Below are 26,821 nucleotides of genomic sequence, written 5' to 3' on the forward strand. Positions count from 1 at the left end.
CTGAGAGGTGAAATAAATGTTCACTTGTGAAAGCGCTGCTCTTCCCAAAACCATTGTACTCACATTGAATAGCTAGGAATTGAGCAGAAAATGCCATTTTCTTAGTGACTCTTGATTAATTTTTGTGCTCTTTTGGTATTGTACCCTGTTACAGCATGAAAGTCTACTCTCTTTGTGAAACACCTTTCTGACAATATATTGTACTTGGTATAGCACCTCACTCTCCTTAGGTTAAACTGGCCTTTGTAATCTCAGCTATTGTGATCCAGTCTGTGCTTATCAGTAGACATTGTCTCAGATGCTGGGATGATCCTCTCAGTCCACTGTGTTCTGGTCACAGGTTCTTTATAATACAGAAGGTCTCTGATTTTTGTGTGGTATATGTGACTTATTTTTTTAAATAGTGTTGCTCAGAAAATGAAAGTATAAAACAATGTAAACTTGTTTGCATATTTCCCATTGTTTTTTTATTTATTTGCTGAATAATAACAATGTGCAACAGACAAATGTTAACCTTGGATAACTTCACTTTGGTTTTAGAGGAGTACCCTTCTTTGTTCTGATACCCTAATAGAATAACACCTCATGAGATGACATCTCATTATCATCAGTGCTTTTATTATGAAGACGTATGTGCTCATTTAGTACAACTAACATGCTGTGTCAGGCACACTTTCTCATCTCAACTGGGATGCTGGAGGCAGGGGAGTAGCATTTCCTCACATAAACACAACACAACACAGGTTCCTTTGTGTTGATCTTCCCAAAGGCAATGCTTCCTGGATTAATTTCCTCTTCCTACCTTTTCTTGTACTGTTGCCATGAAAATGTACTTTCCAGCCAGAAACTACTAACAACTACTGCGGGTCCAGAAAACACTCCACCCCAAATACTATTCAAACTAGTAGGTGAGAAGCCTACTGTCATTTGATTAGACAAAAATATGTGCAGAAATACATACATACATACATACTACTCTTAGATTTTCAAAAGCCTTCAGTAATATTTGATGAGAGTAAGTTTATTGCATTCATCACAAGCTTTTTGTTTTGAAACTTTTTATTTACATGCAAATAATCTTCCTTGTTGCATCTTTCACTGTTTCATCTGATGTATAAAATTCTCTGTAGATTAGTGTGATGTCTATGACTGCTTGCAGAAACATCTAATAACTGGAATTCTATGCTGGTGTCTTTAAAACCTAGAAAACTGGTAGTGAAGAGTAATCAAAGAAAATATTTTCTGTATAAAGCAGAACAGTAGCTTTAGCCAGAGATTTCCAGATGGTGTTTCAGACATGGTTCTGAAAAGATCTGCTCAAGAGCACAGAAATTGATATTTCAAGCACTGACAGTAAAAGCAGTAGGAATGAAAGTTAATTTCTATTGTGCAGAGATCAGTATAATGAAAGGTGATTAAATATTACTAATAATTTGTGTTTCATTATTCTAAGCTACTTCTTTCTTATGAAGAATGCCAGAATTCCAAGAAGAGAAAATGGAGAGAACTGTAGAAGTGGGGAATTTATGTTTGTTTCAGCATTCAGAATGCACTGAGTTTGCACGTAATCAAATTTTTTTTTTTTTTTTTTTTTCCCAGACATATCTTATGTAATGGAGGGAAAGTTTTATCTTGATTTCCCTGAATTTCTTTGCATGGAGATGGGGTAATGTAACTAAAATAAGATGTATGAAAAGAGGAAATATAGTTTGAAAATATGCTGAGTAAGCAGGACGCTACAAGACACTGCTGCCTCCTATTACACATGTATTAAATGACTTTTAAGATGAGCAGGACTCCTAAATGTAATCGAAGTTATCCTTCATTAATTTCTTCAGTTTTCTTCTTTTCAAGTTCTCTTCCAATGCTGAGACAGAATGGGGAGAAGGATTTATTGTCAAATACAGTACCTGATTGTTTAGGATAGCTATTTCATTTTTTAAAGTCTAAAATGTACATTACACTTCTAGATGCACTGTAATTTTAACCCTGCTTCCTTGGTTAAAGTAATGCACACAGATTATTGATACTAGTTAGCTCTGTATTAATAAATAACAGTCTGCTAGAGGGAGTGCTTGCAGTGAGTCAACAAAGCATTCTTTTATTCTTATAGATTTTTACACTGGCACAGCATATTAAAGGTTGAGATCCAAGAAATCGTGACTTTAAAATAAACCAAATTACCTTGCAGGAATTACCTTAGTATGATTATTGGAAAAAACAAACAGAAATCAAAACAAGCACATACACACCCACCAACATTATAAAAATTCTATTAAGTCTCTAACATGAATATCTAATGACCATTTAATCTTTTATCTAACCAAAAAGCCATTGCTCCTTTTTCCAGCTGAATTATTTTGATTCATACCTTGACTTGAGATGAATTGAGATTCAGTTTTACTGAGGTGCTGGAGAATGGAAAAAAAAAAAATTAAGATATTATCAGACATCAAAGGATGCTAATTTAAAATTGAGACTTGTTGCTGAAGGTGAAATATGGAAACCTTATAGTAGTTGCCTCTATCTGATGATTTCAAGGAGATTCAATATTCCCGAAGCAAGCTTCAGAAGATGATAATATTAAGCTTTGAGCCATGTCTATGCTGTACAGCACTGATCAGAAATACTTCAACTAGCCGTTGAACTGAAAGTAGCGTGTAATGATAAGCTGCTGTATAGATTAGCTAGGTGGGTCTGGGTACATCATTGTACTAATGTAGGTAAATTGCTTGCTGACAAGACCCCAGGGAGGCTATTGGTGCCCAGCACTGCAAGGTGTACTGCGTACATATTCCTGACTTAGCACGAAGATACTGAACGCTGTGCTGTGTAGAAATACATTCAGTCTCACTGTACTGACAACAGATCTCCATCAATGGCTGTTATGCAGGTCACTTTCACAGCTTTTTCTGGTTTTGATGAGCTTTAAAGTGGTGCTATGTACGTTTGTATTGACAAAGTGATACATTAGTATCAGCGTTACCAAACATACTTCCTCAGTATTACTTACTGTGTTATAAACACAACACTCTATTTTCCTGGCCCTTTCGACAAACATTATCAATGTTTGAAAAATATTTGTGATGTAGCATGCACTACTTTTAGATACGTATAACGGCTAATGATTTCATTTAAAAAATTTTAATTATAGAATATGGCACAAAGGATAATAAAATTATCCACAATGCAGTGTTTGTAGATAGACCTCCATTCCAGTGCTATGTATTTTCTCTAGAAAAACTGTCAGAAGCTTAATAATTGTCCACCTTCAGAACCGTATTACCTAGCAAGTAACCTAATTCTATCATAACAGTTTAGAATGAAAAACACAATCTTGCTTGTGTGTGTAATCAACAAACTTTTTATATACCAAAGAGGTCAGGGTGAGATAAAGGGGAACTATGATTTTTGGTTTTTTATGCCATCTGTTACTCTTTGTTCATTGCAGCGTTAGTGTTATCTATAAGATTCATGATTACCTCTGACATCCAGTCTGCACTCTATTTCAGCTTCACCACACTCATTAACAGCTTTACAAGTATAACAGCCACCGTCAAATGGAGTGGGTTTCCGGATCTCCAGGGTCAACACACCCTGTTTACTGAACATGCGGTATTTGGCATCCCCAGAGAGATCCATTTTGTTTTTGTACCAGAATATCTTTGGCTGAAGAACACAAAAGAAGAATTTTTAAATGGAAGGTAGAAAATAGATGACTTACAGCTGATCTTACAGCTTTCATTTAGCCATCAAAAGTTTATACATTGAGGGCTACATATTACACAGCAGTGTTAATAATTTTTCAAGTAACTTGTCCTCATTCAGTACAAACTCATGAAACTAATAAGGCAAGTGTTCAGTATTTTCTTTAACTCTCCAAATAGCACATAGAGAATGTGGGTCTGTACCCTATTTTATGGCAACTTTTAAAAAACCCTACAAACCATCTACAAATGCACTCTTTCAGGAGTTATTTAATTGTGCTTATTAATATATATTTCGATGCTTCAAGTATCTTAGAGAAGGGAAAACAAACTGCACAGATTATTAGAGTGGAAGTGTCATAAAGGTCCGTGGTTGTTGGGTGGCCAACTTGGGATGCAAAAGTTTGGGCTGGGAAAGGATTTGCCAAACCATTTAGCATATCTTTAGCAGCTTCAGGAATTTCAAAATAAAGTTCCTTTTGGCTTCAGCTGAGCAATAAAGTGGTTGGCTCTGTACCAATTCAAGCTATTGTGTTTTGTTTCTGGTACCTGAAAATGTGCCTTCAATTTTTACAAATGAAATTTCGAAAATGAAAAATCTGATATAAAGCAAACTGCTTTTGTTTATTTCAAGCTTGTAATACATACAGTGAAGAAATAGGCTTTGCAGAGTGAAGACCAGGCTCTGCATTAATCTGTTTTACTTTCAGCATTAACTTCTATTTCTTCACCCGCAAAGAAAAAAAACAACCAAAACTACTGCAGTGTTTTATAGAGTGCATTAAAATCTGCTGAATCACTGGTGTCTTTGGCCTGTGATATACAATTCAGTGCATCCCAGTTGCCACGCTTAATTTTCTTTAAAGATACCAGGTGGATTTTTTCCTGCCTCAGAATTTTTTGCATCTTTTTCTATAGCCTCTTTATTTTTCTGGGTATGTGTCCTTTATTTCAAGACTGCTACCAGGGCATGAATATTGGCTCTGCTTGAAGTGGTAACTTTTTCATGCCATACAGATCATATCTGAGATATGCTTGATAATCTATAGTTATTCAGAATTGGAAAGCTCTATCCACATAAGCTTCTCTTTGTTAAAAATAACTGTTGCAGAGTTCTGCAGCAGGTACAGAAACTTTTTGTTAAGGCTAATTTGGCCAGTGCAAGTACAGAAATGTATCAGGAAAAGCTGCTTTAAGAGTATTAGGTGTACTGAATTATAGAATCATAGAATGGTTTGGGTTGGAAGGGACCTCAAAGATCTTCTAGTTCCAACCCCCTTGCCATGGCAGGGACACCTCCCACTAGACCAGGTTGTTCAAGGCTCCATCCAACCTGGCCTTGAAGCCTGCCAGGGAGAGGGTAGCCACAACTTCCTTAGGCAACCTGTTGCAGTGTCTCATCACCCTCAGGGTGAAGAACTTCTTCCTTATATCTAGTCTAAACCTGCCCTCTCCCAGCTTCCAACCATCACTCCTTGTCCTGTCACTGCAGGCCCTTGTAAAAAGTCCCTCCCCAGCTTTCTTGTAGGCCCTTCAGGTACTTGAAGGCCGCTGTAAGGTCTTCTTGGAGCCTTCTCTTTTCCAGACTGAACAAGCCCAACTCTCTCAGCCTGTCCTTGTAGGAAAGGTGTTCTAACCCTCTGACCATCTTGGTAGTCCTCCTCTGGACTCGCTCCAACAGCCCCACGTCTGTCTTATGTTGGGGACTCCAGAGCTGGATGCAGTATTCCAGGTGGGATGAGGACTGAAGGATGAGGACTATTTGTATCCTTCAAGCTAAAGTGGAAGGAAGAGCTAGCATGCTTACATTCAAAGGCCTACAACTACTGTATTTAACAGCTATAAAATATGAAGTTTTTTGTAGAATATTCTTAAAAGCATAGAAATGGAATTAAGTGGATACAGATGCACAAAAAGATCAGTTAACCAAAAGGGAGTATCATTACTAGCACTGTAAATTCATGATGAATCTAAGCTGAGGCAGCTACTGGAGGATGGATTTTGCCCACAGTTGCTGCTATTTCTTCTATAATGTTCTTGTTCTTTTGAAGCTATTTATGTGGGTATGCTTCCTTTTTATATTTGAGTTCATCCAGTGAACTGCAGTAAATGATTGCATTAAGACTTTTTTTTGAGTTAATTTGAACTTTGAACAATTATCTTACATGTTTTGCTGTGTAGCTATCAGATCCTTGTGCAGGCATGAGGTAGGGGGAGAAGCTGGAAATAAGCAGCCAGAAGAGGAAGGGAAAAGCGTACTGCATTTTTTGTAATTGTACTAATTTAAGTTTATGACAAGATTATGTCGTAATACAGTAAATTCCTTCACTGCAGACAAAAAAGCCTATTTTCCTTTTTGAGAAACCTAAATTTAGCTCCTAGCTGATGCAGTTTTTACTGCTTGTTCCTGACTAACAAAAAAGTATATGTTTTTGTACTTTCTGAAGAGACTTCAACAAATATATTTGGACTGAGAAAATATTCCTGTGAGATTAAAAAAAAACGAAAAAGCCCCATAACTTCACATGTGATAGCAGGTCTTATTCTAGTTAATTTTGCAAAATAACTCAGACTCTCAAAGTTATGTGGATGTATTGACATAACAGAAATCCAGTGTTCCTGTGTATCATTTAGGTTAATGGAACAGCATATTACATTAGTTGCTGTTTTCTTGAAAGAATGAAGAGAACAAAATATACACTGAGAGAAGATACTTTTTTGTTGTTGTTTACCTTCTTCAGTGAGTAGATTTTATGTGCACATGGTACGTTTTCAATGGTATGGTGTTACTATAAGCAGATTGTCCTTTCCTCTGTCTCCTTTACTGTATCGCCCCACTGGTTCTGTGCACAACCACACAAACACTTGGACAATGCGTTCTGCTTCAGCGTCAGTTATGAGTGAGGTGGGAGATAATTGGATGACCTTTATTTTTTCTGAATATAGTCATGCTACACTCCAGTCACACTGAACCGGCATGCATTCTAAGTCAGCATCTTGACTGGTTACAGCAGTATCAATTACAGTTGATGTAATCTGTACCTTGGGGATTCCTCTTACAGCACAGCTGAGTGTGGTGTTGTATCCTGCGATCACAGAACGGTTTACTAAGGGGTGAGTGAATTTAGGAGGTTCAGAGAAGTCAGGTTCTTTGTAACTAGGTGGCTTATAAGTGGTGCCTGCAATTCAGAGAAACAATATAGTAAGAACTGTGTTTTCAAGTCTGTTGACTTGCATAAAATCTATTTCTCATTTAATTTGCCTGTATGATTTAGAGAAACTTCAAAACTGTGGCATTGATGATATAACAAATCTTTAAATTCACTTCACTCTAAAACACATTTGTTTAATGCTTTAGTTAAAGCAAAAGGCCCTAGCAATCATGGGTTTTCACCTTCTGTTAAAAATATGAAAACCATATGTCTGCAGGGAAGTCTTCACCACAGACTTCTTAAACTTTTAACCCCAGAATGTAAATATAACCACTCCGTTGTATTATTTTCTTAAAATTTATAGTTTAGGAAGACTGTGTGATTAAGTATTTTGGAACAGATGTTCGTGTTAGTACAGGAGATTTGCCTAGATAAGGGCTCTTGATGCTAAAATACTTCTTAAGTGCTAGTTACTAAGTAATGAAAATATCTCTAATGGTGCATCTAGTAATACTGTATTTTCCATTTACCAATGTATTACTTCTGGTACTTAGCGGCTTTTGTGATCATTGTTTTGAAGAATATGTTACCTGTTTTTTGGATATAGGCAGGATTTTTGGTGGTCGCAGCAGTTTCACTCAATCCACACAAATTTTCACTGAAGATTCGAAAAAAATACTCATTTCCCATGATCAGATCTGACACTATGCAGTTTGTGCGACGATAGTGATCAAAAACAGTATACCATTCCTGTAACAAGACTATACTGTTTAGAAAGATGCTATGAGAGGCCAGAAATGGTGCTACTTTTGGTATGGAGAGATCCCTCTTGCTACAAGGAAAAGACAGGTAGATAGGTATTTAACATTAGCCTGCAAAATGAGTATTATGTTCCTGTGAAGATCAGCTGATCTATTTTTCTTTTCTTTTCCAGATGGTGTGATAGATGTATGAATACTTGAGGAATAAAATTTCTTTACATTTTAGCCCTACTCATATCTGGGGAATCTCACACAGGATGTGTCCTCAGAACTGTGGACTACTTGATGGGGACTGCCATGAGAAAGACATTTTATATACTCTCCCAGTATATACCCTAGTATGTCCAGCATCTGAGTTCAAGTTTAATTCTTCCTCCTTCCCCTTCAGTTTTTCCCTGCATTTATAAAAAATATAATTCCAAATTAAAAAAATATAATTCCGCCTTCTGAGTCACCACCAGAGACGAGACTGGCTAGGTCTCTCTCATTTTTCACATTTTCTACCAGGCATTTTATACAGTTCTATACTTAGCCTTTAACTGCCTCCAATATGCCATGCGACACCTTGGACACAAACTGAGAGTCATGAATTCAGCTGTTTTCCTCAAGCCTCTGTGTTCCCAGAGCAGGTAGTCATTTAAACTCCATACCAAGTCACTGACTCGGTGCAATTTCTTACCATTGTCTTTTTGTCAGCTTTCTGGACTGTGTAGCCCAAGATCTGTGCATTGCCATCATCTTGTGGAGGTGTCCACTCCAGGGCTGCATTAAATCCCCAAACATCTATAAGCTTTATATTCTGAGGAGGACCAGGCTTGTCTGCAGAGAAGACGTGATAAAAAAAACCCTTAGCTTTTGATTCAAGATCTAGGAGCTTTGTCACTTCCTCCCATGCATGGGGAAAAAATAGAACTTGATAGCAATCTAAAATTGTTTCATAGCAATACACTTAATTTATGTGAAGCTGAAACTGTAAACAGGAAAGTGGGGAAATTTTCAAATGCCCTTTTAACACTCTTCTGACAGGACTGAAACCTACTGAGAAATAGACCAGACAGTAGAATTAGTAACATGGGAACCAGAAAAACTCTTCCTTAAAATGGAATAAGAAGTTTGTGGTGTTTGGATAGGTGTGATTAACCCTTTTTTTTTTTTTTACCTACAGTTTTATTACTTGCTTTGTTACCTCAGTGCAATTTCTCAGCTATTTAGACACACTGAGAGAATGTAAACAGCAAAGGCAACTGAGTATATATTCCTCTCAGCTAAGGGAGGCTGACCATTCGGAAATATACCTGACTCCTCCTCCTGCTGCCTCAGTGCTTGTCAGCTTGCCCACTAGTGACATTTCTCTGCAATAATTAGAAAAAGAACAAACTCTCAAAGATGTTCAGAAGTCTATGTCCATTTTAAGATATCTGGAAATGTATAGAAGTATATACAGTATAAAATTATAGTAATTTTTGTTTTCCTTGTTCTAAGAATCATTCATTTATATCAATGTTGTTTAGCCCAATGCTGTAACATTAAATTAGGTTTATTAAGTAATATTCCTGTCTGTCTTAATTTGAAGATGCTAGTTCTCCTTTTTGATATGTTAGATTGTTGCTCACAGTTACCGGGCCTATTCAGGAGATGATCATTAGGCCTGTGTAGATGGTCTCGTGATTAAGTGAAGGATAGTTTGGGATCATTCTAGACAGCTGAATGGAAACTCTCTCCTTTTTGTAGCTAAGCTGGAAAAATGAAGAAAATAGTAAGAATCTGACAGGTGTAGGTTTGAGATGAGCAAAACACAAAGGAATGTAATTATAGACTGCTTGTAATTTAATTCCTTAAAGAAGAATATGTAAACCAGTAATAAACCAGGTTTTGACTGTTAGTAGGGGAACTGTGATTTTCTATGTCAAAGGATAATGTGCTAATTCTCTTTTCACTGGTGTACTCTGGAATCAGACTGCTTTATATTTAGCTTTAAACCTTTTTGTCCTCCTTTGAATTGGAAACACTGGAGCCTTGAAGTTCAATAAGGAATATAGAATGCATTGCTGTCACTTTGTTTATCATCCTCTTCCTTCCTCCCTTACACTAACATTTCAGAGAACCTTCTGTTTCTCAAGAGCTACCAACTTCAGGTAAAGCCTTCTTTCTTTTTCTTCCCTGTTTCTGAAGTAGGGAATGGTAATGTGTTGTCAAAGGAACAACATTTGCTTATGAAGGTGTGGAAATGTATTCGTTGCTATCTTGAATCACAACTTAAAAGAAAAAATCTGGATATATTTCTAGATGTGTATCTTTATCATACAGAAATCAATCTATTCTGATTTGAAGAGAATAATTTTGATACTACATAGGAATACCTGTGTGGGTATGAAAGCTGCAACAGTGTCAGTGGGCAAAGCTCTACAAGCCCTGAATAAGTGTATTATAATCTAATAGTAGACTGACGTTGTGATGTTTAGCAATTCGTTAATTATTTTCAAGTCTGCCTGCTGTTATAGCCCTCCACAGTATCTGTCTAGTTTTACAAGTATTTTTCCTATGTGCTTACCTACAGATACATCTACACAACAGTGGTTTTTTGTTTTAAAGGGATGCTTACACAATGCTTTGTCAAAAACTGTGGAGATCTTGGTGATGGTAGTTGATTTAAATATTATAGGAAGAGATTGATAAATAGATGAAAAATAGTCTTAGGTGCAATGAAAGGAAAAAGAACACTTTTTGGGGAGGCCTCACTAGACAGATTTTGAAGCCTGTGCCTTATTTCTCCTAGCTACCTAAAAGCAATTGTCCGGGAATCTCCCTTCAAAACTAAAAAAAATGGGATAGCAGGTCATTTGTTAATTCAGTAATCTATTGGAAGAGTTAGACTTCAGGAATGTATGTATGTATATGTAAATAAACATATAAGACATTCTTATGTATGTGTTTGTACGTACATATAGATATGATTGGGGGGGGAACAATTTCAAAGTATGACTTTATTAAGAAAAACAATTTAAGCCTTAACCTACTATTAGATTAATGTAATTACAACTCAATGATGTATTAAATAATCCCTTTTTAATATTTAATAAATTATTAAATCTACCCATGGTGGTCTAGCTGGAATTAAAAAAAAAAAAGAGCGTATTGAAAGCCTCAATACTTGTAAGGCTTTGTAAAGGACCATCTTACAAAAGGGTAGAGATGGATACATTTGTTAAATGGATTTTTATATTCTAGATCTTTGTGGTGTGATGGGATAATACAATCTGCAAGAATATCTATTAAAAATTCCTTTGTAGAATTGTAGAATATTCTTAGAACTAACTGGTATATCTCTAGCTGGTCAACAGAGGATGGGAAAAGTTAATCCTAGTAATGCATCTGTGGCAAATTACTTTCCTCTGTAGGACACTGTTAAGAGTGGGGATTTATATTCAGCGGAAATATTTTGCTACCCTCAGCACAAGCTTATCTGAGGATTTTTGCAATTTTATAGAATGGGGAGAAGAAATAAAGTGTAAATTATCTTTCAAAAAGAAATGATAATTTACATTTTCAAATAATAAATAATGAGAGCAATAAATAATTCCAGTTTTAAAAATTTAGAAATATAGAACTGAGGTTTGCTTTGGTCAATAGAAGGCATAATAGAAGGCATCATTTATTGATTCATGTAGAGGGGTAAAAAAATTGAGGGAACCATATTTTTCAGAGATTGGAGATATTTTCATTATCTAAGGCCTTTTTATAAGTATTTGACATATACTGTATTCCCATAGTAAAAGTCCATATTTTGTAGGTCTAGAGTAAACAGCAGCAATTGTTTTGGCAATAAAGGCAGGTGATAGCAGTAATAGAAGTGTTCCTTCCTGTTTGGAACTGACAGGTGACTCATCGTAGCAGCAGAGCTTTTGGTTACCTACATTCTTGCCTTCCTCCAAAAAGATAAGGGGTGAAGCTACAAACATTACTCCTTCATCAAGTAGACATTTGCCAAGGGAAGTTAGCTGATGAACAGACACCTCAAAAGATCACCAACTGATTTATTTTATCTGTGAAAGCTGTGTTGGCTTTTCAGCATGCCATTCTACAGCACCTAAAGCAATACCAGTAGTATAGAAAGAGTGCCTGGATCACCCATATTTCTCTCCTGACAAGAGAATATAAAATCTGGAGAGCAAAAAGTACTATTGTCAGAATTGAAAAGAGGTGGTTCTGATGAAAGAGTGACAGAATCAAGAATCGGAGTAGATGCCTTGCAGAAGTATCTGTGTATGTTACAAACCCTTTGTCTTGTCCAGGAATTAAATGAAATTTACTTATTTCCTTTCAGCTGAGCAAGCTGCCCAAGAGGTTTAATGCCTGTCTTTCAACTCTGACACATATTAATCTGTGTGATAAGATTAGTCGCTTTTTTTTTCAGACATTCGGTTTCTATATGAAATAACTCTGACAATGCTACATGTATGTGTTTTTATGCCTTGCTACAGTACCAAACAACAGGTGGAAGATAGTTGATACTATGTTGTAAGAGCAATGTGCTAGAATCTAGAGTCACTAACCAGTTTTAGGAAGGTATTTTGGGGTATAGGGTGCACTACTCTTTACCCCAGTCCCTTGCAATTACTTTATTTTAGCTGCCATTTACCTATTTTCCTATTGCAGACCTGCAGCAATCCTCTCAAACAGAAGCAGCCGGTGGTATTAAGACATATTTGCTTCCATCTGTTATGCCATTCTTGTTTGCTGTTTGCACCACTGCATACCCATTCTGCCAACATTATTTTATAAGACTTTAAGCAGGATACAGTCAGCATCATATCTTTAATTCCAAAGCATTAGGAGTTATGTTTAAATACTTTTTTTTGGTGCCAAAGTACATATTCTAAAAAATATATTGATACATTGGAGGAAATTTGGGATGCCAGTGTGAAAGTGTGGGGAAAGAGAAATAAAAACAATTAGCAAGAATGTTACATAGAGCTGTAATGAGGAGAAACAGAAGAGCTCTGGCTGAACATTAATGAAATCTGAGTAGGCAGGATCTTGGATTTTATCTCTCAAAATCCCAAGGGAAGTTACTGAAAATTTGGCAGTGCATTCCTTTAAAACGACACTAGAAAAGAGACTAGAAATTGTATAATAGAGAATAAGCCTCCACTAAGCCTCAAACTATCTAGACACTCTTAACAGAGTAAGGCATTAAATGTGTATTTTCCAAATTCACAGGACTGTGTCTTGTTGTCATTTCTAATTCTCAGAACAGTAGAGGTATATTAGTGCAACGATTTTACCTTCACTGTCCTTATCTGCTGAAGAAACCCAGTAAGAGTATATCCATTCCAGGATTCTTATTTCCTTCCTTGAGGACAATATGGCTATTCCCAAGAACAACAAATTCTTTCCATGACTCTCAAAGTGATAGAAAGAAGGGTGATAAAGATGATAAAAAATATGGAATGGCATCTTTTTGAAAATAAACAAACGAAGAGTTTAAAACTTGAGAAAGTTAACTAAGGAGAGAGTGACTGAAGGCTATAAAATCATGAGGAGCATGGAAAAGGTGAATAAATTATTATTCATGTTTTTTCTGATACAAAACTATAGGGACATCAAATGAGATTATCAAGAGAGAGACTCAAAACAAACCAAATAGGTAGTTGTACATGCACTTAAACTGAAATTCCTTATAAAAGGATATTTGGATCCCGAAACTAGACCTGGATTAAAAAACTGACTGGATAAAGTCATGCAAGAAAAAAATCCTTTAAGAGCTATTGGACACTCAGATAATCCCAGTCCCTCCAAAAGTCTCTAGAACACAGGTCATTTCAAGCTGGGAAAACATACTAGGAAAACAAAGTGACATGCTAGCCCTGCTCTGAGCTTTGTCCTAGTCATCTGCTATCAACCATTGTCAGAGAAGGGATTCTGAGGTTCTTGGATCTTCGGCTTGCCTCAGTATGGCCACTATTTTGTTTTGTACAATATGCTTAATTTTGTTGTCAGGTTCTTACCTATGATTTGCATTGTTATTGCAACTTTATCAGTCATGTTTTCTATCTGAAGAGTGACTTCATAAGCTCCTGAGTGACGAAGCTCTGCCTTTCTGATGAAAAGGATTGTATCTGTGTTGCTGTTCCGAATTCCCACATCTTTGGAGTCTAGAGTTTGACCATCTTTCATCCAAATGATTTTGGGTCTTGGTTTACCCTGAAGAGAAAAAAAGGATATTTTTTTTTTAGTCTATAATAGATTTAATAGATTTCAATTTTTCCTTTTTCTGTTTTTTAGTGATCTGTAAGTCTAGAAAGCCTACTTTAATATACAGAGTTGAGACAGTACACTCTCTAAATACTTTCCAATTTCTGTTTTCTTGCAGACAAATATTTGCTCCCATTTGTGTATTTTAGTGGCACCATGCCCTGAGGGTGCCATTTAGCTTCTAGTTAGAGAAGAGACTGAAATTACATTGAGAAAAAAATCCAGAAAAAATATACTTGTGCTGGTCTGGTATTCTTTCCCAAGCATCGGTGAAGCCAACAATTGATCTGTCTCGCTCTGATTATTACTAAGTAACAGAAGTCTTTAAGATCCAAGGAGTTTGTTAGTGGTTTGGGTTTTTTTCCCCTTCTCCTTCCTTTCATAAAACATTTTATTTTTTATCTCCAGGCATTTTTAAGATCTCTTGAAAAATTGTTATAATCTTGAAGTCTTGGGATGTGAAACTTACTGTATAATTCTTTCTGCCTTGCAAAAATCGTTTTGGTGACTGGTAACCTGAACAGTCAGTGTTGCTACACCCAGGGAAGATGATGTTGTGGAATCAGTAAGATCTCTGTGGTTTACATCACTCTCACTCAGACACTTCTAGGAAAACTGGTAGATAATATTTAGTTCATCAAAAGTTCTTTGAGTACTACTTCCACAGTACAGCTCCAAACCAAGAATCACAAGAAAACAGAAAAGGGCCATATCATATTTATTAACTGTATTTATAGCCAATCTAGCAGAAAATAACTTGGTGAGTTGTTTGTTGGTTTTGTTTTTTTTTTTTTTTTAAAGTTTCTGGCAGATTAACATAGTGCAACAGTGCAGCACAGGGCTAGATGAATGCCAGGAGTAGCTCAAATGGGTGGGGAGGGAAAGAGAGACCATCCAAACCAGCAGTCACATCTGCTCAGGCTGCCCTGGAACTGAAGTCTAAGGCACTGAAATTAGGACACACACTGCCCTCCACCTCTAGTAAACAGCAGAGAAAACACTTGTAGAAGGCTCCTCACTGGGTGTCTGGAATATACTCTCTAAGACTGTATCTCTTTCCTTATTCTACAGAGGGAGATTAGGATACTCAGACTCTTGGTTTAGGTGCCTAAAGGTAGGCAAAATAGAAATAAATCTTGGTGCTTTGCTGCACCTTTTTTTCTGGTTTGTCTGGTATTTGCTCAGAAGACTGTGCAGCACGATTTTATTTTTCTGGGGTACTAGGAAAAAAACCCACCTTCTTTTATAAGAGTCAGGCCAAGATCTGTCCAAAATTACACTTAAAGGATTTATAAACCACCTAGAAATTGCTGTTCTTTAATAGATGCTCTTTTCTCTGGCATATAAATAATCAGATATATTGTAATTGATTCTACATCACAGCTGAAAATAGAACTTGAATGAGCAATGGTTTTGGATTTTCCATTTTCCCCCATCTGGTAACTGGTTTTCTTACTGCCTTCTGCCAGGTACTATAGTCACCTCAGGCCTGTAGCTCTGGAATCTTAGATACAAGATTAGCTTGTACAGTTCTAGTGTTCCTTCACCCTGGTCTCATTTCATAGAACACTTATAAAAACCCATTAGAGGAAGACATGGCTTCTTCAGCTGGAAGGTACAGTAGAAATTCTTGAACAAGTAAAAGGATGTGGTTTTGTTACTGTTTTTCCATATCCATGTCTGATTACTGGTAAGCTTGACAAGAACTGACTCTATTTTACTTTCCACATATGTGTACATTTTAAAATGATATGAGATCTCTGTTTTAAAATTTTGGCGAGGGGAATGCTTTCAAAATTATATGGAAATTGTATTTTAATTTCTAATTTGTCAAGACAAATACTTGGCTAGGTTTTCAGACATTACACGATTTAATAGATCTTGTTGGAGTGAGTAATGAGGTGAATTGAGGATCTGGTCCTAAATATCTTGGCAAAAATGATCATGAGAAACCATAGTGTTATCTTTATCATAAGAACTATCTTGACCATAAATCAAGCTTTGCTACTGCTCGTGTCCTAATGTGGTTGATCAGATATGTTCACTCACAGCACCTCCTTTTTTGAGGTGCTATGAGTGCCAGTGAAAGATTGCAAGTGTTCAAAGTGTTGGTTTTCATATACTTTTATATTTATAGACTGTGAAAATCATAAACAGATAGAAAGCATGTTCCTAATACATATCTCAGAGGATTGGATTTCTGCAATGTGTAATGGGTAATCCAAGAGAGAACAGTGAGTGACAGAGTGTGTAAATAGCACACCAGAGAAACTTCAGGGAGTTTACTGCCAGGGAAGATCGAATTTAAATGCTTTTAGATGTTTATAGTCACACATATATGATGGGCAAGAAGACTGCTCAGTAAAACTGTTAATTTTATCCACTAATAGCACATAATATCCCTTCAATCATGAGCCCATGTAGTTGTTTTTGAAACAAGAACATGTTGATTCCCTTCCTTTCATCAAAGTCCCACCTGCTTAATGCACTCAACAGAAAAAATGTTAGTAATAATGTTGTACTTGTTCTTTTCTGTACATTTTAATCTAAAGATTTGAATAGATTTGCAAATAGCATTTAGCCCAGGATACCTTGACAAAGTATTTAATAGAATTTCAGTGTTAAATGACAGTAGCGACCACAGAGGTCGCTGGCAGGGTTGCACAGAAACTGTAAACAGTAGAAGACACCGACTTACATTTTAGTTAGATAATATTCTGCCTGCTTGTGTTTCCTAGCTCAGGGTTCACAGTATTTCCAGTATTTATGTATTTTCTCTTGTATTCTTTTTGTAATTTGAAGATTGCAATCATCTATTTAGTCTTATTCCACAGCACAAATGGTCAGTGATTTAAACTTTTTCAAAATTGAAGTGTAATGTTCTTTTTTGCTTTGCTTTTTTTGGAAAGATCCTCAGTTTTGCATATTCTAAATAACTAAAGTTCTTAATACTGCAAAAGCTGTAGCTGCAAATTCAACACTATCACAAATTTAATTCACTCAAAAAAATACCTATTGAATTAAAATTCTCTGGTTTTGGTCTCAGGCTAAAATTTGGTATTGATGAATAGATTTTAGCATTTTTTGTCAGCCTTATCTTTTAGGAGACAGTTTATACCAACACATGATTTGTCTGCCAGTCAGTTACTCAAATTACTTTTGAATCTGTTTGTTCATTACAGATAAATTTGTCAGTACACTAGAAATCTCTAAGATTAGCTTAGTACAGTTTTGTGAAAACTGATGATAGGGTGAAATACCAAAACCACTGAGAAAAATTCAGGGAAGACTTAGTCTTTATCTGTTTTGTTTGGCAACAGTCGAATGATCAGGCAGGATAAGTGAAGCTCTGGATTAGTTGCTACATGTACTTTCTCTGGCCTGGGGAACTGAGGACATGTCAGATAGGACTGCCTAGGGGAGTAGGGCAAAGAACTGGCAAATCTCTGGGAATATTGCAATAAGGCTGCTTTAAGCAAAAAAGGTGGGTTATTATGCTGGGAAGATGATGATATAGGGGACATACGACACAAATCTATAAACCGCTAAACCTTATCAGTTCCTCTGCTTATGGGATGGCTTGTCAATTTTGTGCAAATTTTCTTCAACTCGGACATCAAAGCAGCAAAAATATCTATTTAATTTTTTCAGATTTACGTAACTCAGAAATATCAGATGTAAAATCTTGTATTTTGCATGGGGCTAGACCTCAGTGAAGGAGCCATCTTAGTAATTTTGGAGATAAGAAACATGAAAGAAAAAATAAACATGTGCTTATGTCGAAGTAGTGCAAGTATGCAATTCCAGGCAGCTACTTCCTGTATTGGTTTGCAGCTGTTTACTGATTAGATATATCTTTGTGAAAAAGCAACATGTAACCCAGTAACCGCAGGGCAAAAGACATGTATATTTTATTTTACACAGATTTTGCTTTTATATAGATTTTTTTTATGTTGCTGGTACTGCCCAAATAAAAGAATATAGGTAATGTGTGCATATGTGTCTCCCTTGCTGAAAAAAATGTGTTGCGTATCTCCAGCATCTTTTACATGAGAATTACAAAACTCTTCACTAATAAAAGTGATAGCATTTTTGTGTCAACACTGGACAGTAGAGAAATTTTAGTTTCCTTAAATTATAAATGAGGCTTAGAGTAAATGATATATCTATTATTACTGAGGATATCTTCGTAGAGACAGAATCTGCAATTTACAATTTATTTTCCTATGTCTTACTCAGAAAACCTTTTCCTTTCACACACTAATTCTTGCTCTGTATTGATATTAGTTGCTGTATAAGCAACTATGACGACTATTTGTAAAGCACCACCTGAAAAAATGCATGTGGTGTTTTACAAATAGTCATCATAGTTGCTTATACAGCTGCAGAAAATGCAGACAGGGTAAATGGTTAGGTCAGTATTTCAGCAATTTTGTGCATGCCGTAGTGGCATGTGTAGTTACATGCATGCACTCTTGATAATCCTTGGCATGCTGTGTTTTTTACACCTTCATCTTATGTACAGTAATATCCAAACTATTCTTTGTATACACACAGATTCTGTATAGGGCCAATTGTTATATTCCGTTTATGTACAAACTCTAATTTTTGTAGTCAGCCTTTCAGAAATGAACATACACAGTTTCAGCAATGAAGTTGCCCAGTCAGTAACATCATATGTACCTTGGCTCCAGAACAGTAGTTTCTTATGCTTTTGTGTACATCTCTCTTTAAGATGCATCCTGTTGTCAATAAGCAAGAACAGGCTTGCGCTTACTTACAGCACTTACTTTTTCTTCTTCCTCAAAAGGAGGGATTATGGAAGAAACTGTGTCTGTAAAAAAAATCGTGACTGAAAGAAAAGCGATCTCTTTTTTTCTCCATTTCTTTAATGTTTGAGAGGGTTTTGTTCAAATCATCAGCCATACTTTATGTAATATTGCTTAAGGATGAAGAAATGGGAACTTGCATAAGGGAAACTACTTTAGGTAAGTAATGATAACTAACCATGACAAAATAGAAACCGATACATACCTGAAATGGGATCACAATATTGATTGTCTCTCCCACTTTCTTCACCAGAGTCTGTCTGAGATGGCGTGGCAACCAGATTTTGGGACGCTCTGCAGTTAAGCATTAGCACATTAAATACAAAGATTATGATAATTTGAAATATTATAGCACAAATAAGACAAAATACCAAAGAGGAGAGGCTTGGAAACTTGAAAGCATAATAAAATTGTGCAAACACTGTTTATACAGTTAGGGAGTAGTCAGTTTTCTAAGTGCTTTCAAACGTATTTGACTACTGGATACAAATTTAGTAGCAAATCATATGTTTACAACTGAGTAGGTTTTAATGACAGCAGAATTTGTGAAACTGTATCACATCTGAAATGCCAGGTTTGGGTGACTCCTCTTGGATGTAAGCCTTCTATGTGAACTTTGTTTCTTTAGAGAACTTTATCAGTTCAGTAGAAGGGATGGGACAAAGGGTGTATTGCAGTAAGAGTGATTACAGACTACAGCTATATTGGTACTGCAGCTCCTTGTAAATTGCCATTTAGAGATATTTATGGACTTATTCTGAAAGTAGAGCAATCAATGGATTTCCTTTACCTTTCTACAATCACGCAGTTATAGTTTGTTCTTTGAGGTAGAAGGAGTGGAGTCTCATTGTAGCAGCTTACTTTTCACTAACAAAAAGAGGACCTTAGTGCATGTGTTTTCATCTGGTCCCTGCTTTCCTCTACCTCACTGGAAAGCTTTCTATATTCTCCGTGTGTTCCTTATTATTTTCCTAGTAATTTACAGAAAGAATTTCTTAACACACAGCTGGAGTATCTGTCTTCATGTCCATTTGGCTTGGAGATGCATTACTACTTTGTTTCATTTACACTGTGTCATTTCACTGTCAGTGAGACTCTGGCAGGCACCTTGTGTGAGTCAAGGTTGAGGAATCCACTATTAGCAGCTCTTGATATCTTTTGGACACCAGTCAAATGAATTATAATCTACTGCTGTTGGGTGATACACAGGGTGTTAATTAATAACCTAGGACAATCAAGTACAGATAACTGCTTTTATTTAAATAGATCTCTTGCCATAGCCAATGTGGTCATTTTGCAGTAGTGTAACAGCTCTTCCAGCAGAGATAAATATTTTAAAATGTGTCTCTAAAATACTGACAGTGCCATTACAAGAGGTGAAATGTCCATATCTTGAAAGTAAGAAGTAGGATTTTAAGACTTATGCTTTAGAAATATAAGACCTGGACAGTACAGTCATGTTCTCAGAATCAGAAGATATTTGGTGCCTAGTCTAAGTGAAAGAGCCCTTTGGGTGTTATTCTCAGAAGGCAGGATTTTGACTAGAGGAAATAGATGAGTAAGATTTATTCAGTCTAGATACTCACGCAGGACCTCTTGAACAGTAATGGGCTCTTTGATTATTGCTGGTCCACTCTCACCAGCCAAGTTTATAGCCTTTATACGGAAATGAAGTTTGTCCCCCGTGACCAGGTCTTTAATCAGTGCAGATGTGCGCTCAGTTAGTCCATGAAGAGCTGGAATCCATTCTGTAGCTGCAAGTACAGGATTTGCATCTTGTAATAATATATTATTTTTTCTACAACTGAAAGTAAACTTGTGATCAGGTAAAATTAATTTAATGTGCAATACAACACTTAAAAAGGAATAAACTAAGCTGCAAGAAGAACTCTGGATCTAGAAGACTGTATTTACATGTGGAGTTAAGGAATGTATACACTGTGTTATTCAAAATACCTAAGGTTAAGGGAATCATCTTTGGGTAGTGCCTTTGGCACTCTGTTTTATAGACCTTAGAGCTGTGGGGCTTCTCTACATTTATTATCATTAGCAAGGGGCAGGGGGAGAATTTTCAAAGTATTTTTAGCAAGAAAGTGAAGCCTTAATTTATTTTTGTCTTGGAATAATTGTATCTTCGCTGGGTGTCCAAACAGACTGGTGAGAGCTGCGTATGGTAAAAACAATAATAAATTCCACAGTTATGTGCTCTGTTATTAACTTCTCAATTGACACTGTAGAACAGAATTCTTAGTGCTTCCTTATTCTAGTGACATAGAAATACAACTAATAAAATTATTCTTTTATGATGATGACATAGGGATTCTGGTAATTCCATGATGTTATCTCATTAAAGACTATACATTATTGCTGGATAAATTATCTCCTGTAAAACTCCTAGTTTAAGTTATATGCTAATTGAACTTAGTGTCAGGGTAAATTTATTGATTGAAGTGATTATAAATTTGGCATTTGATTTTTTAATGACATAAATGTTATGTTGTAGTATCACAGTAAATTGAGTGTTGTAGATACGGTGCAGTTATACTCTTTATTATCAGACCACAAGTATTAAATCAGGTAACAGTTACTTGAAAGTTTGGCTGATGTTGTCACAGTGATGTTATTATATTGGTTTTAAGGAACACATAGTTTATACTACAAAATTATAAAAGTATAAGTGTGACTATAGAGCAGCACTGGTAGTTTTGTAATATTTTTCTGTATTAAAGTTTATAATGATTGTGAAGATGACATTATGGTCAATGTGGCTTTCATGGTTTTACAGTCATGTTGTGGTAAGTCTGGTGATGGTCGGCAAGGATGTCAGTCATAGATTAGAGTTCAAATTTAATGATACTGGATACGGTTAATTTATTGGGATATTGCAATAAAGCAATTGTAATTGTAGTATTTTAATAATGTTCAGTTGCTGCTGCGTAGTACTCATGCTTACTTACATCCATCTTTGCAGTATTCCACAATATAACCGTCTAATCCTCCGGCTCCAATCCGCTCAGGGGGTCTCCACTTCAAGGCAACAGTGCTGTCTGAAACATCTTCCACTGTAAAGTGGGTTGGTTCACTTGGTGGAGCTATAAGGAAATACACAGAAGTAAATTCTGAGAAATAGCAATATAACTGTGAGAATTCAAAGGCTATAGAAGTAGCTGAATTATATACCACTATTGGTTTTAATAAAATAAAATAGCTGAACCTCAGTTGTAAAATGTTACACCTAATATTTCATTTAATAGAAGTTCAGCATGTTTCCTATAATAGGAAGGGGAATAAGAGGTTAAGATAGTAGTTCCTATTCATGTATGAGTAAAAACCAATGAAAAAAAGATGGCTTGTAGAAGGGAGTCAAATTGTCAGCAGCAGTCTGCAGAAAAGTTTAAAAATAAAATTACATACAACTTACACCCTGATTGTAATTAGACAAAATTCACATAGAGGACCAAATTCACCAGTGGCTAAATTTGACTTCACTCATTTCCCTCTAACAATGGAGAAAATGACCAAAAGTTATGACTACATGTTTACAGAAACACTAGTTCAAATTTGTGCATTTGCAATAGAGACACGCCTGAGAAAAACATTTTGGGGCTGAAAAACTTTCACTTCAGTTGGATGTAGCTATTTCATATCTTTTCAGGACAGGAGTGTCATGGCTCTTTTTAAATCCATAGTTCAGAAAGACCACTAGCTAAATTCAGTCTTCTTAAGCATGACCGTTGTCTATTAATTAAAAAACAATCAAGAAAAGCCCTTACCAGAGAATCCCACATACACAAAAATGCTACTGTGAAACAATTGATTTCAAAAAGCAAACAGATAACTTTTTCAAAATAAAATTCAGAGTGCTGAAATATAAAATTTAGTATACATGGCATAAAAGCAATCATGTTAAAGAAATGTATGTTTGACATACTCTGTGTATATTATAAACTGAACATCTTTTGAATATACGTAACAGATTTTACATATTAGAAATATTTCACATATAAAGTAAGTTAAATACAGGTTTATAAATTGTGCAGCTGATTGAAATTAATCTTAATTCCCAAAGTTGTGCAAAAAAAAAAAAAAACAACAAACATCACCCAGTTCACATTCTGTAGCTGTGGCAAAATTTTTCATATTCAAATGGCAGCAAGGACTGTGAACAGCACACAGGAGGCAAAGGCAGTTGGGAGCATATACAACCACACAGTACACAACCAAACCCCCAAACTGCTTCTCTGAAGCAGCAAGTGTGAACTTTATCCTTAATCAAGTAAAACTCTGCCTATCCCATGAAAACTTTGGACCTTTTTTTTCAGTAGCTCCGCTTGATGGTTTTCGTTTGCCGCCTTTTGTTGCAGACCAGCCATTGTGTGTCTGAAATCCAGAATTAAGAGACCCTTCTCGCAGTTCATCCTTTCCTTCTGACCCCTTCACTGCATCATCTGCTTTTACATTATCTCCTTCAGCAGGCTGTCCCCCTTCACTGATATTTTTAGATTTAGCAATTCTAGTCATCTTAATCTCCAACAAATCGTATTTTTGTGGGTCTTCTTTCTAAAGCTTTTAGCAGGCAGGCTTTCTGAGGACTCCTTCAGTTTGCTCCTTGCTCAGTGTCTGCAGGAGGCTCTGCACTGCTGTGTTGGGAAGGATTATTTATAGAAAAATCATTCCTCAAATATTATCTTAATCAGCTATCCTTTTAGCTGTGGACAGGGACAGGATTAAGGGAGTACTGGGTGGGATACTGTGATATTTGCACCCATAAGGGAATGGGGGAAGCTGAGAGGGACAGGAAAATCTCTGTCAATTAGTTCTCCTCCTTTCCAGATCCAGCTTGACTCTTGCGCATCTAATTATAACAACTAATAATTCATCATCAATTTCATGAAACTGGAACCTCTGTGCTTCTCAGGAAGGGAAATGACACATAGGGAAGAGGAAGATTACAATGGAAAAGGTTGATTAAATACAGATATAGAGATGGTTGAGAGCCTCTTTCCTAACACATTCTTTTTAGGTATAAGGGCAGTTGAAGAGAAAAGGTGAAAATTGTCCTGTCTTGGTTTTGTCCTAGAAATAATGTAGAGTGTGTTACAACTCACCAATTGGCATGAAGGGTTGCGAGGCAGGGCTTGGCCGGGACATGCCAATACAGTTCACAGCATAAATCCGCATCTCATAAATTACTCCTTCAATCATTCGCTTGGCTTCATAAGTTAGCTCTTTTAAAAGGTCAAAGTTCAGTCTCATCCATCGATAGCTTTTCTTCTTCTTTCTCTCTAAAATATAGCCTGGAAAGGATAGCTCTTATAATGTGAAAGAACTGCAAATTATTATCTCACATGCAGGAAAACAGAAAATCACTTTTTTCTTTTTCCCAATGGCATAAAAAAGCCAAACGTGGTTGAAAATTATTGTGTATAACTGAATTGTGTGAAGCTTTGGTATTTTCCTCCAGTTTCCTTTTATATTACTTTCCTTCTATCTGATATTCTTACCTGAACAATTATACTTGGCAGAGTAGAAGTTATTTAGATTTGTCAATGTCTAGTATTAGGCTTTAAGCACATTTTGCATGCTATACGCTACTATTAAGGTATTCAGATATATGCAAAACAGAGATACTATCAGAGCTGGTATAAAAGGTAAATCCTTTCTGGTGAGAATGCGGGCATTCACTCCTAATGGCAAAGAAATGCATATGACAGCAGTTCAACAGAAAGCCCTTTCAGTGGAGGAGAAATTGCCTTGAAATATGTAAGATGACACAAAGAGTTAAAAAATTAATTTCTTTCTTATATTCTGCTGCAATTCACTAATCTTGACTAACAGCATAAATCTCAATGTAAAAATTTAGTTGGAAGAACAGTTTGATACTTCCCTTTTGTGGTTTTTTTTGGTGTTTTTTTTTTTTTAATGATTTATCAAAGAACTGGTGTTAGATCTGTGTCCACTGCTAAGTGGTAGAATTGTGGAGTGTTTCCCAGACAGTGCAGATACTAGCTCTACTTCAGCCCTATAGTGGAGTGAGTCCTGTCCACACACCATTTTTCTTGCTCTGATTCTCTTGGCAAGGAAAGTGAACTTGTATGACTACAGAGAACCAAGAGAGCTAGACGCACTGTAGAACAAATCTGTTCTTTTGAATCCAGGTCTTTACGACATGTCCCTTGCCCCCTCAACATCCATAGCCTTTCCCACACTACCATGCTGTCTTTCAGAATTACCAAGTCAGGCTGGGTTAACCGTTTGAGATAAATTTCTTATTTCCCAAAACTGGAAATGGAATCTGTGACTCTTGGTCCTTAATATAGAGGATGCTGCTTCTCTGTGTGGCAGATGGTATGCTTGGATGTGGTGCTCATAGGCTTCTTTTAAACAGATTTTGTTTTGAAAGCTATTCATCTTTGAACTATGCAGTGAATAATCAGAAAATACACTGAACAGTGATTTACACATACCATGTATTTGTATGAATTGTACGTCTGCTTAACCCATAGTCTACAGAGGATATGTCTGTGACAGTGGTCAGCTGTATAAGTCTACAGCAAACATAGTGTAAAGATTTATGACTTGAGCTGTGTAGGTCAGCGATTCAATCCCTGCTGCTCACAAAGGTTGTGGCTATCAAACATGCAGATGTCCCTTTAGTATACCTGAGGAGTACAAGTCACACTAACAGCATCTAAAGGAAGATGAAGAACAACAGGCATATTTGCTGACATGTTATAGGTGCAGACATCGTGCATCAGCAGCCTTTCCTGCCTATGTTGAATTGCAAGAAGGGCATGGGAGTCTAAAGGATGTTTTGGGAAATCAGTGTAGAAGCACCTCTGAGCTGACAGGTTGTATCATCACTTTTAATGCATAAAGTTACTCCTGGCATACTTGTTTTCAGTAGCTTTTAAACAGGGTTGAATGCTGTAAGCAAAGAACCTATGGTTCCTTTGACATGTTCCTGCTTTTTTTCCTCTCTTCACCAGGGTCTGTGAGGCTGACAGAAGTTTCATCAACTCAGTTTCTGGTTTTCTGTCATTTTAGATATGCATAGTTTCCTGTCAGAACTGAGACACTTTTATACTTTTCACTGTGGCATACCGGAACTGTAATTTAAAAAAAAAAAAAAAAAAAGTAAAAAGGAGGTAAAAAGACAATACTCGTAGTGTTGGTGATTCAGTATTCAGTAAAGCAGACTATTTCCCCAAATGCACAGAATGTGTGATAAAGATACTGCTTTAGTAATATAAGAAGTACATGAGACCTCATGAAAGGTTTGTGTAACAGTAAATACGGGGTGTGAATTTCTTTTCTATATCTGTTGGATATAGCTAATAAAGACTAGTAGGCTGCCTACAATGCCATCTGTAACAATATGAAGACAGATAAAAAAGCATATGTCTCTTTCCCCTACCTTTTTTAATTTGCTTTTAAAGCTTAGTTTGAATGGATAGTGCTGGATCTTGGCTTTTTTTTTTTTTTCTTTTTCAGGTGTTTTATTCTAGCTCTATTAGTAGTACAGTCCTGTGGTAACTGAAGAAACCTCCTCATGTAGTGCAAAGTGTTGTTAGTGGAACATTAACAAAATCATTCTTTTGACAGTGAAAACAAAACAAAGAACTTTCCAAAATATGTGTCCCGAAAACTCTACAAAACCAAATCATGGGCTTTGCATAGTCAAGCGCGGGGGTGTGTGTGTGTGTTGGCTGTGGTAGTGGGACAGCCATTGGTATATATCTTTGCACATAATAGTTTAAATTGTTAACTTCAGATGAAACCACAAAGGACTGGCCCAGTAATATCTTGTTTATTCCTGCACACAAAACTTCTGTTGAATTAAATGAAGTTACTGTATTCTTATGGAAATAAATGAAGTCTGAATGTCCAAAGGCAAATACAAACTCCTCTCTTCCAGATACTATGCAGAGGGTTAAAAGAATTTTATAACATTTCTAGCCCTGGCATACTCATGGGAGTCCATATAGCTTTCAGTGTATTTTTTTTTTTTAAAAAAACCCTCAAACTCAGTGATCTTTATTAAACAAATGGCTAAATTTGGAGTCCAGAGGAATTTTTCCCTAAAATTGGGCAAGACTCTGCATTATTTTTGTTTT

General features: G+C 36.2%; 1 protein-coding gene across 1 annotated transcript in view; it reads right to left on the bottom strand.

The window, feature by feature from the left end:
* Positions 1-3,459: 3,459 nt before the first annotated feature.
* Positions 3,460-26,821, bottom strand: part of MYBPC3 (myosin binding protein C3) — a 64,795-nt gene continuing 41,433 nt past the window's right edge. Inside the window, exons 25-33 of the mRNA XM_086462999.1 lie at positions 23,813-24,001; positions 21,662-21,796; positions 20,291-20,458; positions 18,910-18,998; positions 13,629-13,824; positions 8,300-8,439; positions 7,450-7,609; positions 6,750-6,886; positions 3,460-3,669 (exon numbers count right to left, since the gene is read on the bottom strand). Coding sequence (XP_086319125.1) covers positions 3,460-3,669; positions 6,750-6,886; positions 7,450-7,609; positions 8,300-8,439; positions 13,629-13,824; positions 18,910-18,998; positions 20,291-20,458; positions 21,662-21,796; positions 23,813-24,001 — 1,424 coding nt within the window. The remainder of the gene's footprint in view (positions 3,670-6,749; positions 6,887-7,449; positions 7,610-8,299; positions 8,440-13,628; positions 13,825-18,909; positions 18,999-20,290; positions 20,459-21,661; positions 21,797-23,812; positions 24,002-26,821) is intronic.

The sequence above is a fragment of the Leptosomus discolor genome, chromosome 3, assembly GCF_034619465.1.
Source record: "Leptosomus discolor isolate bLepDis1 chromosome 3, bLepDis1.hap2, whole genome shotgun sequence".
NCBI lineage: Eukaryota > Metazoa > Chordata > Aves > Leptosomiformes > Leptosomidae > Leptosomus > Leptosomus discolor.